The 15,060-nt window shown below is 33.0% G+C and overlaps 2 protein-coding genes across 2 annotated transcripts; both read right to left on the bottom strand.

Annotated features, from left to right (window-relative positions):
* Nucleotides 1-3,174: 3,174 nt before the first annotated feature.
* LOC130613598 (somatostatin receptor type 5-like) lies at nt 3,175-5,672 on the bottom strand. Its single transcript, XM_057434919.1, has 3 exons — nt 4,684-5,672; nt 4,384-4,497; nt 3,175-3,235 (listed from the first exon to the last, which is right to left on the bottom strand). Exons 1-3 carry the CDS (start codon nt 5,670-5,672, stop codon nt 3,175-3,177), a joined length of 1,164 nt encoding a protein of 387 aa, XP_057290902.1.
* Nucleotides 5,673-12,500: 6,828 nt separating this feature from the next.
* Nucleotides 12,501-14,536, bottom strand: LOC130614286 (uncharacterized). The gene is made up of 3 exons (XM_057435712.1): nt 14,390-14,536; nt 13,307-13,545; nt 12,501-12,698 (listed from the first exon to the last, which is right to left on the bottom strand). The coding sequence occupies exons 1-3, from the start codon at nt 14,439-14,441 to the stop codon at nt 12,570-12,572; spliced, it is 420 nt and encodes a 139-aa protein (XP_057291695.1). The 5' UTR covers nt 14,442-14,536; the 3' UTR covers nt 12,501-12,569.
* Nucleotides 14,537-15,060: the final 524 nt, after the last annotated feature.

Here is a 15,060-nt window from a genome sequence, read left to right as displayed (position 1 = left end):
GGTTAATCACATCAGAAGAATCAAGCAGTCGACCAAACAAGAAAATACGACTTGAGCAGCTACATCACTTTAAAAATATGGCTGAAACCTTGCAACACGTACGAGAAAACCCCAACACTCTAACTGCGAATGTAAGCAATTACGAGGCTACCATTCTCAACGCTATCAAGAACATTGATGACGAAATAAAGAATGGAAGTTCTTACTTTCAGTCCACTCATGCTTCATCAACACAAAACGACAAGAAATTCGATAACACTGTCGAAAAATCAGCTTCGCTTAGTAAGGGAGGATTCTTAGCAAAAATTTCGTTCCTCAAAATGACTGGCCGGTAACAAAAAAATGTAAAAGATCTTGTCATTCAGCCAATACTTTGTTACTTTTATCGACCTTTTTTACGGGTAAGGTGTATGTTACATTTATCTGAAATACTTATTACACAATTTCTTGTTGATATTTTAATTGAGCAATTAAACAACAGAAAGTTCTTATAAATATCTCATAGCCAAGCGTGGAATTAGCATAGAATGTATGCGTTTCCATATGAAAGTACAAAAATTCATAAAAACATGGATTCAAAATTTCATTTTGCTAATTTTATTTCACGAATTGCAAAAACGATAAAAATTTACAAAAACGTGAATTCGCAAATAACAATCTCGAATTTGTAAGCAATTCACAAAGTTACTGCACTTAATTCCTGTGGAAATTTTAGTCTCCTGAAGTGATATCACCCAAACCATTTTTTTTTCTATGCAACAAAAACATGAACTAACTTTACCTTGTTGTGACGTTGTTTCTAGTTATGTGTGTAGTTATGTATGTAGATTTTTATATTAAAGCATTTCAAATAAGTCTTTTTAAGTAAAGGGAGGAAGTTGCAACTTCACATAAGGAAGATATTTACTGTTATGTATTTCATATTTTATGTGTTTTAAGGTAAATTAGCTAATTTTTGTTTACTTGCACACCAACTTAAATTCTAAATCTACAAACACTCACTAAGTATATGGAAACGATTTAACTGGTCATACAGGACTTTCTTTGCTAATACTACTCATAATCAGCATGGCGAAACTACAGTAAAAGTCCTAAAATTCGTGAAACGTATCATGCTCACGTTGATAACAGAGGTACTAATTTTCCAGGGTAATAGTTTCTGCGCTTTTTAAGGTTTCTGGCTAAATTTGTGAAATTAAGTGTCCAAATATATTCTTGGAAATAACATTCGCGAGAAATAAACACGAGGAATGAATTACGAAAAGTAAAAATTCATGATTTTATAACACAATGAAAAAAACAGGTCATTTTATTCAGTTAGAAAAACTATCGAAATGAGTTTGTTAAACTATAACAAAATGATTAAATGTGCACTTCTGTGAATGTGCATTGAGAAAAACGTTTTTTATTCAAAACTATTATAGATCATTTTTACCTCACTTGCGAAAATTAAAAACTCACAAAATGTAATATTTTTTGACCAGAAGTACGAGCGAAAATCAGTTCCTTTGTGGTAAACGAACTAGCTTAATACCTATGTTCGCTGCAAACATTGACAATGCACAAGCTTCATTAAAATGGCTTACGTAATTCCACGTTGGGAATTTTGTAGCCTCCCTTCTATATATTTAATGGCGGATTGCAGTATGCACAACTATTTTTATTTTAAGAGCAGTTCGCTGAAACTCCTGTATTTGTGACTTGTTTTAGGTTTATACACACGAAAGCTTATTGTGCTGTATGGGTTACTGTTTTGTAAAATATATTTTAATATTTGTATGCTTCAATTTACCTTATCTGTATGCCCTTTAAATTGAGTACTAAAAACGTATGAAAATTCAAGTGTATAAATCCTAAAATAAAATTTAAAATATAATTAATTTTTTTTATTCATTACAATTGTATTATCCCTTACTTATCAACAAGTATTGATATTCAAAATTTAAGGTAATTAAGGCTGTATTATAATTTTAAAGAGTTGGAAAACGTTTTTAATATAGCAAGTGACACCATCTCAAGGCCTACCACCGTTCTGTACAGTTGAAATTGCACAGTGGACTTAATTAGCAACAATATCAAAAAAAGTTTTTATGACATTAGTGTGTTATCGCGTGTGGACTAGAAGTGAGCAAAAATCATCAAATTAGAAATAGACCACCAATAGTCTGGATGCGGTAGGTTAATGGTACCCAGACTAAGACATTGAAAAGTTTAGAAAGTTCACTGTATATTTACCCGCAGTTCAGAATTCTTTCAGAGATGCAAACCTGAAAATTTTGAGCCCCTATTACGGAACCAAGAAGTGACCTGGCGTGGCAGAAAAATACCAATGCAGAGTAAAGTTACTGACAGTAAGAATTGTTACTTTCCTGATTTGCAACTCCTTTGTGCTTTTCACTACAGATGAAAGCTCCTGGTAGTCGAAATTTTGACGAATCGTTTGTGCTCTCGATTGCAGTGCAGTAGGCATTCTTGTTGTTAAGGGATAGGGGGACTTTGATCTTTTGTTGAAATTTTTTAAAAATTAGACCTCTTGATTGAGGGAAAGCGCATTGAAATACAACATACATTTATTAATAGATTATAAAATTAAAAAAAAAAAAGACACAAACTGTACTAATCTTTTCCGTTTCTCACACAAAGATAATATAGATTGTTGACAGGATTTGATATTCTTTATATGCCGTAATACATTCACCGTTTTAAGAGAATTTTCCCTGTTCATATTGACAACCCTTTAAGAAGGAAGGAATTATCTTTTTCCTAATTTCAAACCTGATTAAGTTAGTTACGTAACTTAAGCCACCACCCCATCCTTTTATTTTCTATAACCTTTTCTAGATAGAGTCGAGCCCACTTTGGGAATTTTATTTGCAGAACTTTTCATTTCCGTTTTGTTGAGGTTATTACAATTTTTTTTTATTATGACTAACACTTATCCTGGCATGAATTTTTTTCCAGATGTACCGACTGGTAGCCTTGTGGTATAGCGTTCGGTTCTCGTGCGGGAGATCCTGGGTTTAAACCCCGCCCGGGTCATGCCAGAATATAAAAGTGTGAATCTATCCCTTCTGTTTAGCGCTCAGCATAAGAATAATATCTTAGGCGGTTGTCTAGTTGAGTGATTGCTGTGCTTGCACGACTTTCGTAGCTGAAATGGTAGCTTTTAATGCACTAGGATTCCTTTGCAGGATCCACGTTAGTAGTAGCACCAATAGGAACTGAAGAGATTATCCTGGATAAACAATTACAATAATAATAGCGATAATAATAATAATAATAATGTATTTTAACCCTATTCGGTCCGCGGGGGCGGATTCCGCCCCCCCTGTCGGTTTTTCTTAATAACTCCTGATTGCTTTGTTATATGGCTATGATGCTTACTGAGTTTCAATATTTATCTATTAGACACCTGCATGCTATATTTTTAGGTCCCATACCTTTTAGAGGCTTTGATATTGGCCATTGCTGGAAACTACCCCTAAAAATCTCTATGAAATCCTTATAATGGGGAAAATATAATAACTCCTGTTAGGATTATCTTTAGAACTTGACACTCGCAACACAAATTTTTTTTATCAAGAACAATCCTTTTGAATAATTTGGACACGTGACTAATCCGATTTCCCGATTTTGTTGGACTTTACCCGAAAATCGGAAAAAAGCGGAATTTCGGGCAATTTTTGGCAATTTTTTATCCGATCCATGTAAAAACCAGAAGATATGTTAAATAAATTTTATGTAGCTTTCAGAAACTTCAAACAGAATGTAAAAATTCGCTCTAGAACAAAAGTAATTAAATTTTAAGCAGATAGTGGCATTTTTAACTATTTTCAAGCTTCTGATGACGGCACTGAAAATGTGCTGACGCAAACAAAAATTTATTGCCGCCATTTTGTTCTTTTTTTGACGTACTTTTTATGAAGTAAGTGTGCCAAGTTTGATTCAATTTGAACAATGCTATGAAAAGTTAATGAGGGGGGGGGGGGGGGGGGGAATCGCAACCCTGGTCATAGCATGTTCGAAAAACCCCGGACCGTATAGGGTTAAGATACATATTTTATTAAAAATAAAATGCAAAAGCTTTTCGGCATACGCCGATATACTGATGATGGCGTAGGCCGAAAAGCTTTGACATTTTATTTTTAATAAAATATATGTATTAAAATACATTTAAATGGCGAATTTTATTACAACAATAATAATAATGTTAAAAGACTTTTTAGATGTAGTTCTACATCTGTTATTCTTCTCTATCCGAAATTTTTGGTAAAAAACAAAAGACAAAAATGATGATGTCAATCAAAAGAAGTTGCATTAACTTTTTTAATGTCAAATTTATGGTTCCTGTTAAACTTGTATATATTTATGAGAACATTATACGTTTTTGATTGCTTGAAAATGGGTGTGTGAACATCCGAAACGTCACGAATAATGTAGTTTTTTTTTGTTGTCAATTTACTAGCGCGATGATTCTTCATCATTGTATTCCTATGTCTGTTTCGAAAATTTCCAAACAAATTTTACATCCATATAATGAGTTAGTAAGTGTGTATGACATCGATTATTTTTTTAAATGGATTTGTCGGTTATTTGCGTATTGGGTGAAGCTATATGATCATATCCTTTTATGTTTAAATCAAAGTATAATTAGTACTGTAATATAAGAAACTGATAATTCACTTCGTATGTCTCCGACACTCAGTCCAAAGTTTTTTAACAGCACTTCGATGTTCTTTTAAGTGAAAAAATAAACACACAGGATCTAAAAGTGCATTAACAACAGCCAGAAGCACAGCTACTCTGATAACCTTCAACTTGATGCGGTCGCCTTTTACTCCTTCTGGAAATAAAGAAGTTGCTGTAGATAGTACAAAATAAGTTAGCAATGGTGCCCAACATATTAAGAAAGATATGAAGAGAACGCGAAGTAAGTATATAATTTTACTTGTCGATTGAAGTGTTCGGGAATGTTTAATATTCGTTTCGTTTCGGTGCTGCTTTAAGACTTGGCTGATTAGAAAATAACATACTATAAATAATACAGACGGTATTAGTAAACCAATCACAAAGAACGAACATGTGTATAAAGTACCAAATATAGGCCTACTCCAATTTCGTTTGCAATATCCATACTTTGTCATAAATTTCCATGAAATCATATTCGGTATCGTTAATAACAGGTTACCAATCCAAGCAAAAGCTGCTAGTTTTTTTATGTTAGATTTCTTGAGATACTGATCGGCGATGGTTTTCCATTTCATTTTAAACAGTCTAAAGACACTTATAAAACAAACCAAAAATATCTGGTTTCCTGCTGTAGCGTAAAACATGGATAATCCCAATGTGCTCCAACAAATGACGTTGCCTGTGATTTTTCCAGTGATGTGTAATCTGTGAACATCAATAAAAACGTAAGGGAGTACAGATATACATGAACAGATATCAGCAATCAGCAAGTGATGTAATAAATATGTGAAATTTGAAGACTTGATTCTTCTAGTTCTTAATAAGTACAAAACCAATCCGTTCGCTGTTACTGCTGACAGAATGACCAGCGAGTACAATACTTTCAACAGTATGTTGACAACTTCAGATTCAAATATGTTTAAACTGTAGTCTTCAGTTGTATTCAGTTTCAAGCTTACTTCAATGGAACTGTTTAAGAACATTTCTTTTACCTCTGTTATTGCTGATTATATTTTGAATTTTGAATTTATTTTAACTAAAATTTTCTAAAAAAAGCGGAAAAAAAAACAAACAAAAAGAAACAGCGCGAAACAGATTGATTTAATGGTGAGAGCTAGTGAAATTATTTTTATATTAACATAAATAAATATTGCACTTAGGATGTAAACAGTTATGAAGATAAAGCTAGTGGTTTACACCCCGGTAAGATGAAATCAAAAGCTGTAATTATTTCTTTTCCTAGAAAGTACTGAGGCTGCTTTCCATTAAGTCAATCTTCGCCCCAGCTCCAAGCGCTAACTAGCTAACAGGTGACCAGGTAAACACTATTATTTGGACAGCTTCGAAAGTTGAGGCTAGTCAACTTTTAAGCTTATGCACACGAATATTTTTTTAACAGGCAATAATTTTTTTGAATGTGCTCTCATTTTTATTGGAAATTGAACATAGTGAACGCCGACATCAAAACGCTAAGAGATTTGATTATAAACGCTGCAATGGAAAACGGTCTTGATGCATGAAAGCATATTGATTTCATAGGTAAATTAAAATGATGTAGGTATGATATTCTTAAAGCAATTCCATCTCCATGTAACAATTATAAGTATAAGGTTTCTCAATGCGCAACCATAGTAGATTAAACGTTTGGAATCCGTAGCTAAGTATCAATGCTGATAAACAAAATCAAAGTTGCCTTTTCACAATTATTACGTGAAGCGTACACTGTGTTAATAACTATCCAATTCAAAAATATATTTTGCAGAACAAACCAGAACATAGCAGAAAAAGTTAATTACTCCAAGGATCTTTCATTATCCGTATCAATCAAATCGGCAAAAACAGGAACGTTTATCAACTAATCAGATTGTTGAAATCACTGTTTTTAGTATTGGTATCTTCCGTTTTGTTCTGGAAGTGAGAAATCGCCTTATATGAACAGATAAAGTAAAAAAAAGAACGTGAAAGCTATCTGATATATTCCCATTATTGTGATATTTAAGTTTTCACCAAAAATGATTTCGCAAAAAATAAATTCACCATCATCAAAGAGCTGCGCAATATAGGCGACAAAAACCAAGAGAATATAATCAATCTTTCCTTTTTACAAGAAGTGCGAAGCACTATCTTCTATTCAATAGTAAAAATTAATTAATAAAATCAATTTAAATAATTTATTTTGTTAAACACACTTAATATGTTAAATCTGATCTCACAAATCTGATTAAAGAGCCCAGTAAAACTGCAAAATAACGATTTTCGTTATTCACGTCAAGGTTTTAGATATTCTTGCACCAGGTTCTAAATTTTAACAAATGCAACTGTACTTGAACCAAATTAACATAATAATAAAAGTAGTATGCGATTATATAAGAGCTAAGCAAAAAAATGTGTCATCATTTGTTACTTGGCAATAACCACCAACCCACGTTCCACGCAACCAACGTCGGCAAAGAATTAATAAACTAGTGCCGTGTAAAACACGTGGTTAGGCGACCTCCAGCGGACTGTACACAATATTCTGAATGTATGCATTTATGATAGGCAAGATTTTTTGAGTGCGTAATATTCAAACCCCCGAAACTCGCGAAAATTTTTTCCACGAAACTGCATTAGACAAGTTGCAACTTTTGCGGTTACAAATTTTTGCGAATAAAGTCTTATTTTACATTTCGCGACCAAGCGTACGCATGAGTTGATGGATATAATGCTTCCTTTTATGGAGTTAATTAACTCCGTCGATCTTCGTCACTCCTTTCAAAAATGGTAGACGCTTGCAGCAAGTCGAGATTATTTCCATTGGCACAAGTAAACGTTCGATTACGAGCTAATCACACAATGAACTATTTTTGTAAGAGTAGCACAGAATGTCAATTTTAATGTTGTGATTTTTTTATTACCCCATTTATAATCAGTTCGATTCATTGTAAAGATATCTTTTTTTGACTTATCATAAAACGTGAGAAAATAAATATTTAAAATATTGGCGCTCCTTAAAGAGTGTAGTTAAGATTCTAGAGTGCAATTGAGAAATAATTGCACTCCGCACAGTGCAATTACGATATAATTTGCACTGTAGAAGAAGCGCGAAACAAGAAAGAATAGGCCATCGTGTGATTATGATTGTAATACGCCATTTTACTGTGAACCCCCGTGATTTTAATCGTAGATTCCGCTCACGAATCATAAAAAACAAGTGCCACATATTTTTACCGTCTTTGCTTAAGCCCCTCAAGCTGATGCTACGAAGGCTATCAGTTGTAAAAGAATAAAAACAAATTACATCTTTTATGTAAAATTGGGCAAACAATATACGCTTGAGCGATTAAAAGTTAAAGCATTGCTATATAAATACGTACAGAATAACAATAAAAGTTTTATTCCTGTGGGTATTAATAGCTAAAAGGGCAGTATGTGAATATCTCTATAGTTAAAATTACCGATATTTTAACATATAAACAATTAAAAATGGTTATGTACAGAATTTTTACAATAAAAAAATCCATTGCCAATTAAAAGTATGGTAAGCTAGCGAAAAATCAATTACACCGAACAAGGCTTAAAATAAAGACTGCGATGTATCTGGGAGAAAGAAATTAAATAAGTCGGTGAATAACAAATAGACATTTAAGATATAGTTACGAGTACGTAAATCAGTCCCTACCTATTCCAGCTGAACAGAATGTGCAAAGTACCTGTTGAAGTTTTAAAGTACAGCTGATTTCCCAAGAATGGAAGAATGGGAGACCATAACTTAGATTTTGTAAGCAAGCAATTATCCAGCACATAGAACCGGGTTGTATAGAAGTCGATCATTAAAATATGAGACATCCCAGACTGGGTCCTATAACTTAAATGCCTAGCAAGTGCACACCTCTATCTAAGCCGTACAGGTCGTTCCCATCCGCCTAAGACCCGTTATACCTTAAGATTGTCCCAAGCTGTAACGTATTATCTTTAATAAAACTAAAATAAAATCTAGTGTATATATGTGAGGATGCTAATAGTGTTACATTTGTTAAAGAAGATGCCGCTAAGGCACTTATACTATAAAAATAAGCGGAAGAAAACATCTTCTTTGAGAGCCTAATTAAAGGGACCCGTGCACTATGCGAATATAAAGGAACTAGTCGTTGCCCGTGGAAAAATCCACGGGTTCGCCCGTCCTTTATATTTACCCGACGCAACAAAGTGGATAAAAATATATCGCATTTGATATTCGTGTTACCGTAACATCATTTTCTAACTCAGCGGGGGGTCCGCGCAGAGACAGACAGACGGAATACGGCTATTATTATAGAGAAGAGTAAGTTTGTGTATCCTATCGTTAGAAAAAAAACAACAGTGGAAAAAAATAGAGATAAAAAAGTTTAAAGATGAAAGTTGAGGAAAATCTCACTACACTTGATAAATAATAACACAACATATACAGTGTATCTATAAGAATATTTATTTCCTGTATGCTTTCACATGTCCAGATGAATATATTATGTTTAAATCTTAAACAACCAATTTTAAGATTTTAGTTATGAACATAAACTTTCGAGGCATAAAGCCATCCTTATTTATTCAGTTTGTTATATTATTATTTATTTTTAATGTTGAATGTGGCTATCTAGCTAGCTAGCTCTGGCTAAAAAGTGAAATTAGCCATATGCAGTTTAGCTTGCAACAAAACTTTTAATTAATAATCCTTATGCTAAATGCAGTTAGCTAGCTGCATCTTTTATTACCGTCATAAAAACTTATCTCGCAAAATGAAATTGCTGATTTTTTTTTTTGCTAGACAAAGTACAAGGGCTGCTTCCCGTGTTTTTATTTAACCGAAGTTGCGATACGCCTATACGAATATGCGACACGGTGTATATATATATACCCGTTAATAAGTTCCCAGACTGGTTTTATGCTTGATTTTAAAACTTTCACGGAAACTTATTCAGCAAAATTAAATAGTGACTGATTGTCTTTACTATGACAGGATAACAATGGGTTGTAAACTGTTTTTGTTTACGCTAAAGTTGCAGTAAAGTTAGTTTTTAAAGAATGCATTACATTCCAAACACCAGCATACCTGTAATAAAGCCCTTTGTACAATTTTCCTTTCTTCTTTTTAGCCTTCATGGGAACTTATTCCGCAAAATAAAGTTGCTAAATGATCATTCTAGCTGGATAGAGGTAACAACAGGCTGTTTCCTGTGTTTTTATTTAAAGATTTTTAAAAAAAGTATATTACGCCTACACGCATGTGCGACGGGGTGTACCTGTACTAAACGCTCAACCCTGTGTTAACAAATGGCTGTTTCCTAACTTTCTACTAAAAATTTACGATAAAGTATTTTGGAAAAGGCTGTCACGCCTATGCGCATGTGCAACACGGTTTACCTTACTAACCAGTCAGCCTGGTGACACGATCTACTTTTGAACTTTCTCAGAAATATATTTCGCAAATGAAGAAATGTTACCCGCCTGTTTTTGCTAATACGAGTTCCTATACAAAGTTTTAAGGAAAGTAATTGTTTTAAAACAATATTAGACCTGAAACAAATATTAGACCTGAAACACATTTATGAAATGCTGCATATCTGTACTAAAGCGCCCCACCTGGATATGTGGCACAGTTTAGGCTATTACTCAGTACTCCTCCGGTTTTTCAACCCGGGTCTCATAGTTACTTGTGGCTTCACCCGGCGTCGAAACGCCGGTCCCCCAACTAGTTTCTTTAATAATAACGCACGAAATACTAATCCACTAGCACAGGATCGAGAATCCTGTTGGGGCCCAAGAAGGGCAGGTACGAATTTCCGCTAAAAAAAAGAACCAATGAGAAACAAATTTCTAGATAAATGACCAATCAGAAACTAAAGCTCTTTAGAGTTATTTGCAACACTTTTTACGCTCCCCCATAAGCAGTCCTAAATTTTGCAAGAAGATCGAAGCACTTCAGTGACGGAGGTAGGAAATTTTCTTAACTATTTGCTTTAATTTTTTGTTTTGCGATGCTTCAAGGAACACTATTTGTGTTCCGACAAGATTGTAGTTTCTTTTAAAATTACTTTTCAAGAATTTTTTCTGTTTGTTTATATTTTTACCTATCTGTTATAAAAGCATGTGTTTCAACGACGTTTTTAAGATGCTTTTAAGTCAGGGCGCAGGGTTCTCAAAAAGAAACGTTCCAATAGCGTCCGACATACAACATTGCATTCGCAATCCGAGAACGACACTCCTCTAGTGTTGTTTTACTGTAATTTTTGCAACGTTGCTGCACGACTAAGATTTGATGTTGCCGCAAGGTTGCCTTCTTGTTACGAAAATTTGTTACAAAAAACCTCAGAAAACCTTCGCGTCGTGACTTTAATTGTTAAAGTAAAAAATAAATGCTGAGAGATAAAAGATTTTAGTTTTAAAAGTCACTCTCTTCGAAGAAGATACATAAGTAAACGGCATGCGATTGAACGGAAAAACTTAATTTAACCAATCTCACCTGAAAAATTGTTGAGAATGTAATATTAAACATTGTGTGGCTAGTGTGACCACGATATAAAACGGATTAAAGACAGAGTTTTTTTGTTTATATACGTTTTTTCTTTGTTCTATTCCCTTCAAATCAACGAAATGAGACACATAATTTGATGAATGTGAACATGTATTATTCTTACTGTTATACAAACAAAAAAAATATCCACTTACAAATACATTGTATTTTATAATCTACACGAAAAAATCTCGGATTAAAGTTCGCTTTATTTTTGATAGTTGGAAATGCTCCACTTTTTTCGTAACTGATGACAGCATGTCTTGAGTTTCCTCGTCAATAATAGGGCTGCTACAAATTTTTTTTTTTATGTGTCCGCTTTACACAGAGCTTTTTTAAAGGAAAATTTCATTTGGTGCGAAAAAGTGTCCGTTTTATAAAGTTTCCGCCCTATAATTGTCCTTGTTATAGAGCTTGACCTGAAATCAATCCGTTCCAAGGAATAGTGTCCGTTATATAGAGCTTTAGACCATGTCCGCTTTAGAGATCTCCACTGTATTTTCTTACTGAAAAGATGATTTCTGTGTTTTTAAACCTCTATCATAATTACATGTTTTTTCTTTTGTAGGCTAATCAACTTTATTTCGTCTATATGTAGACCTAATTTTTTATTTTTTTTATAAATATTTTGTTTGTTGGCTTTCCATTATTTTAAAAGTTATTTTATTTTAGTGAGTGTTATGGCGAACGACCAAGTGGTAAATGCAGCGATTTAAAGAGTAATCTGTGATAAATGTGCAGGAAATGTTGAACATGTCGAATAGAGAATTTTTGTTTATAGTAGCCAAGTAGCCATCTTTTAAACAATAAATTAATATGATCCTGTATTTTAGTACGCGTGACTTTAAGTGAGAAAAACAATTAGATTCACAAGAGAAAAAAATTCATTTGAAATGAAAGTTCAAACATGTTTTAACTTTTATTTTGAAACACGAACTTTTTCTCTTTTATGAAAGTTTACACGATCGGTTATGTTATAAGTGGGGCACAGGCCTTGGTTCTGTAAAATATTACATTTACGTAACAAAAACTTAACATACACCGTATCAACAGAAAATACTTCACAAAGAGTTGCATATCTGGCATGTTTATACTTCATTCCTTTGTTGTTGTTTTTTTTTATTTTTCTCCACCCAATTTTGCAAACGCAGCTTACATTTTGTAGCCTATACAAATTTTGAGTTATTGTTTGTGAAATGCTGTTTCTCTTTAAAATAGCATATTTTGCAACAACAAGGTCCGTTTAAAAAAAGATTCTTTCTGTGTATAAGAAGTGTATAAGTTTCAAAGTACATTCAGCTTTATTTAGGTCAATGTCATAAAACTAAACTAACATTAAGAAAAAGTTTCTTTAAAAGTACTTTAACAAAATTGATGAAAGAAAACAGACAAATCCAACAATCTTTACATTAGCAACAAAAAACCTTGCGTGGTTCTGTTCTGCAGATTTGTTGCATTTATCGGTTGCACAACAGTAGCTCTAAAATTAAGAGTAAATTGACAATAAAATAGAATAAGCAAAAAATTATCAAACGCTTCTTCTATAACTTTTCCACAAAATACAACAGTTTGATATATTTTCACAAGATTGACTAAAGTTTTACCGACATTGTGATTTTCTGACACCTGATTTAGTATCTACTGATGAAACATAGATTATAACGCGTAAAGGGTACTGACCGAACTTGCAAGGTATGTGTCCTCGCACGAAGGCGTTGTATCAACATCGATCAGTAGCTGTTTAACTAACTGGCTGTACCTCACTTGAAAAATAATTTCGTGAAGTACGAAAGAACAAACACATGTTCGGTTTTATAATTTTTTTAAATTCAATATCTTTCTATTCCAAATTCGTGTAAATTCCCTAGTTCGAATTATACGTGCACTGAGATAGTTTAATAGGTGAGCGACTTTTATATTTTTTGTGTAACATGAGAATTTGTTTACCGGTTACCATAACTCCATACAAAGCCTACTTTTAATAAACGGTAAATCAAATCGTCGGAATACTTATACTAACCGATTTTTGTATTAGTGAGGTCATAAAATATAAGATTAGTGGCATCGTGAACATAAATAATGTCTTACCTTACAACTCTTAAATTCCACATTAGCTTGCTTTTTTACATATTCTTTTGCTTGTTCGCAGAAGGATGCACAGGTTTTACTATCAGTGCATTGAAATCTTTCATCTGCAACAGCCTGTTCCTTTCCGCCTTGTTTTACAACAACGTCAACCTTTGCTCCCAGACATCTATTTGTACCTGTAGGGCAAGCACCAACTGTTTTGTTGGTACTCCCCTTTTGATAGCATTCCAATGCATAGCCTGTGAGAATACATACACAAGTACATAGATACAAAAACAATTAAAAATTATGGTATTACTTGCTATGGTGCAATTTCAGAAAAAAAATATATGTTTTCATTTTAACCCTGCTTTATAAGGGTATTTTGGGCAATTTTCAACCGTTAAAATATGGCAAAAACAGTAATGTTAAAATGAGCATTTTTGTTTTATAATCCAATATTCCCAATTAAAGTTGGATTATGATTTAAAATAAATGAATCTTAAGAAGGCTTGTTTATCGACCTAAAAATTCTAATCTTCCCATTCTGTCTTTTTACATTTTTTTATTCCAATAAAGGCTGATGCATTCAAGAATAAAAACAACAAAACAAATATACATAGCTTGCATGAATATTTTTCAATGTCAAAGAAAAGTAAACAAAGCAAAGTCGTGAGTAAATAACCAACTACAGAAGTCTCTAATAATTAGAATTGATGCCAAAAAGATCTGGCCACTATAAAATGTTTTCGTCCTAAAAATAATTATATGCAACTATGACTATAATTTGACCGGTGTAATAGGATCTGCCCGAAAGTCAATGGTGCCTGTGAGATTACTGAAGGAATACCATAGTTAAATTCATTTTACAAAACAATATATAAAAAATATATGTGTAAAATTCTTTAAGGAAAAACTAAATGCAGAAAAATATTGCGGAAGAAAAGGATTAATGTTTGTAAATCTTCTTCCCACTCTCAAAATTAAGTTTGCAGGTTTTCTAAAGGACTAAAACTACTTAATTATCGTATGGAAGGCTAAATTATTAACTTATGCTAACTCGCAATAGAATAACGAAGAATAATGATCTTCTAGAGTACTTACTTATCTGACTAAATGCAAGAATAAAGCATAGCACAACCAATTTTCCTTCCATACTTTTATTTAAAGATGTCACGGTCTCCAAAGGCTATCTTCAAATCAAAATAACAAAGTTTAAGTCGTTCTTTAATTGATGAACTACGGTGTGGTTTAACACATGACTGGTTACGACTTTTACCAGCATGCAATGCTCAAATATGTTTCGTTTAAAAAGTTGAAAGGCTTTGTGTTTTTGGCTTTTGTTTTTCATTTTATCGATTTGAAATACCGGACAATAGCCATAGAACAGACATTGTTTGCAAATTTCTTTAAAAATAGCTTAGTGAATGGTCAAAACATTGTCATAGCGTTGTTGATTTTTAATTGGCCAAGAAGCGACCAATCGAACTTGTATTGTCTTTCTCGATAAGTACCAGTCCACTTATATAACAGTGCTTGATTAACAACTAAAATACAGTTTCAAATTTCACATACGCAATTTGACAAAAGGTATACTATTTTCACATGGTTAACGAAAACATTGTTGAAAGAAAAGAATACACTGTACTTTAAAGGAAGTAAGTGTGTGTGGAAAAAACTTTTGCCGTTCATCCCTACTTTAAAAATTTCCTTTTTACTGGAAAAACACAAAAAAAGTCGCAAAATCATTTTGCGGTTCTACAAACTTTTTTCTG

The sequence above is a fragment of the Hydractinia symbiolongicarpus genome, chromosome 11 (assembly GCF_029227915.1).
Source record: "Hydractinia symbiolongicarpus strain clone_291-10 chromosome 11, HSymV2.1, whole genome shotgun sequence".
NCBI classification, from domain to species: Eukaryota; Metazoa; Cnidaria; class Hydrozoa; order Anthoathecata; family Hydractiniidae; genus Hydractinia; species Hydractinia symbiolongicarpus.
Note: the sequence above shows the minus strand (reverse complement) of the source record. Positions and strands in the feature narration are given on the sequence as shown.

Excerpts from the sequence above, each read along its gene's own strand:
- LOC130613598 (XM_057434919.1), bottom strand. The coding sequence starts at position 5,672 with ATGTTCTTAAACAGTTCCATTGAAGTAAGCTTGAAACTGAATACAACT. Across the intron at positions 4,498-4,683 it reads GAGTGTCGGAGACATACGAA|ACATAGGAATACAATGATGA; the intron begins GTGAATTATCAG and ends TTTTCGAAACAG. Across the intron at positions 3,236-4,383 it reads ATTTTCAAGCAATCAAAAAC|GATAATCTCTTCAGTTCCTA; the intron begins GTATAATGTTCT and ends TTGTTTATCCAG.
- LOC130614286 (XM_057435712.1), bottom strand. The coding sequence starts at position 14,441 with ATGGAAGGAAAATTGGTTGTGCTATGCTTTATTCTTGCATTTAGTCAG. Across the intron at positions 13,546-14,389 it reads TCTTGCATTTAGTCAGATAA|GCTATGCATTGGAATGCTAT; the intron begins GTAAGTACTCTA and ends GTATTCTCACAG. Across the intron at positions 12,699-13,306 it reads TGGAATTTAAGAGTTGTAAG|AGCTACTGTTGTGCAACCGA; the intron begins GTAAGACATTAT and ends TCTTAATTTTAG.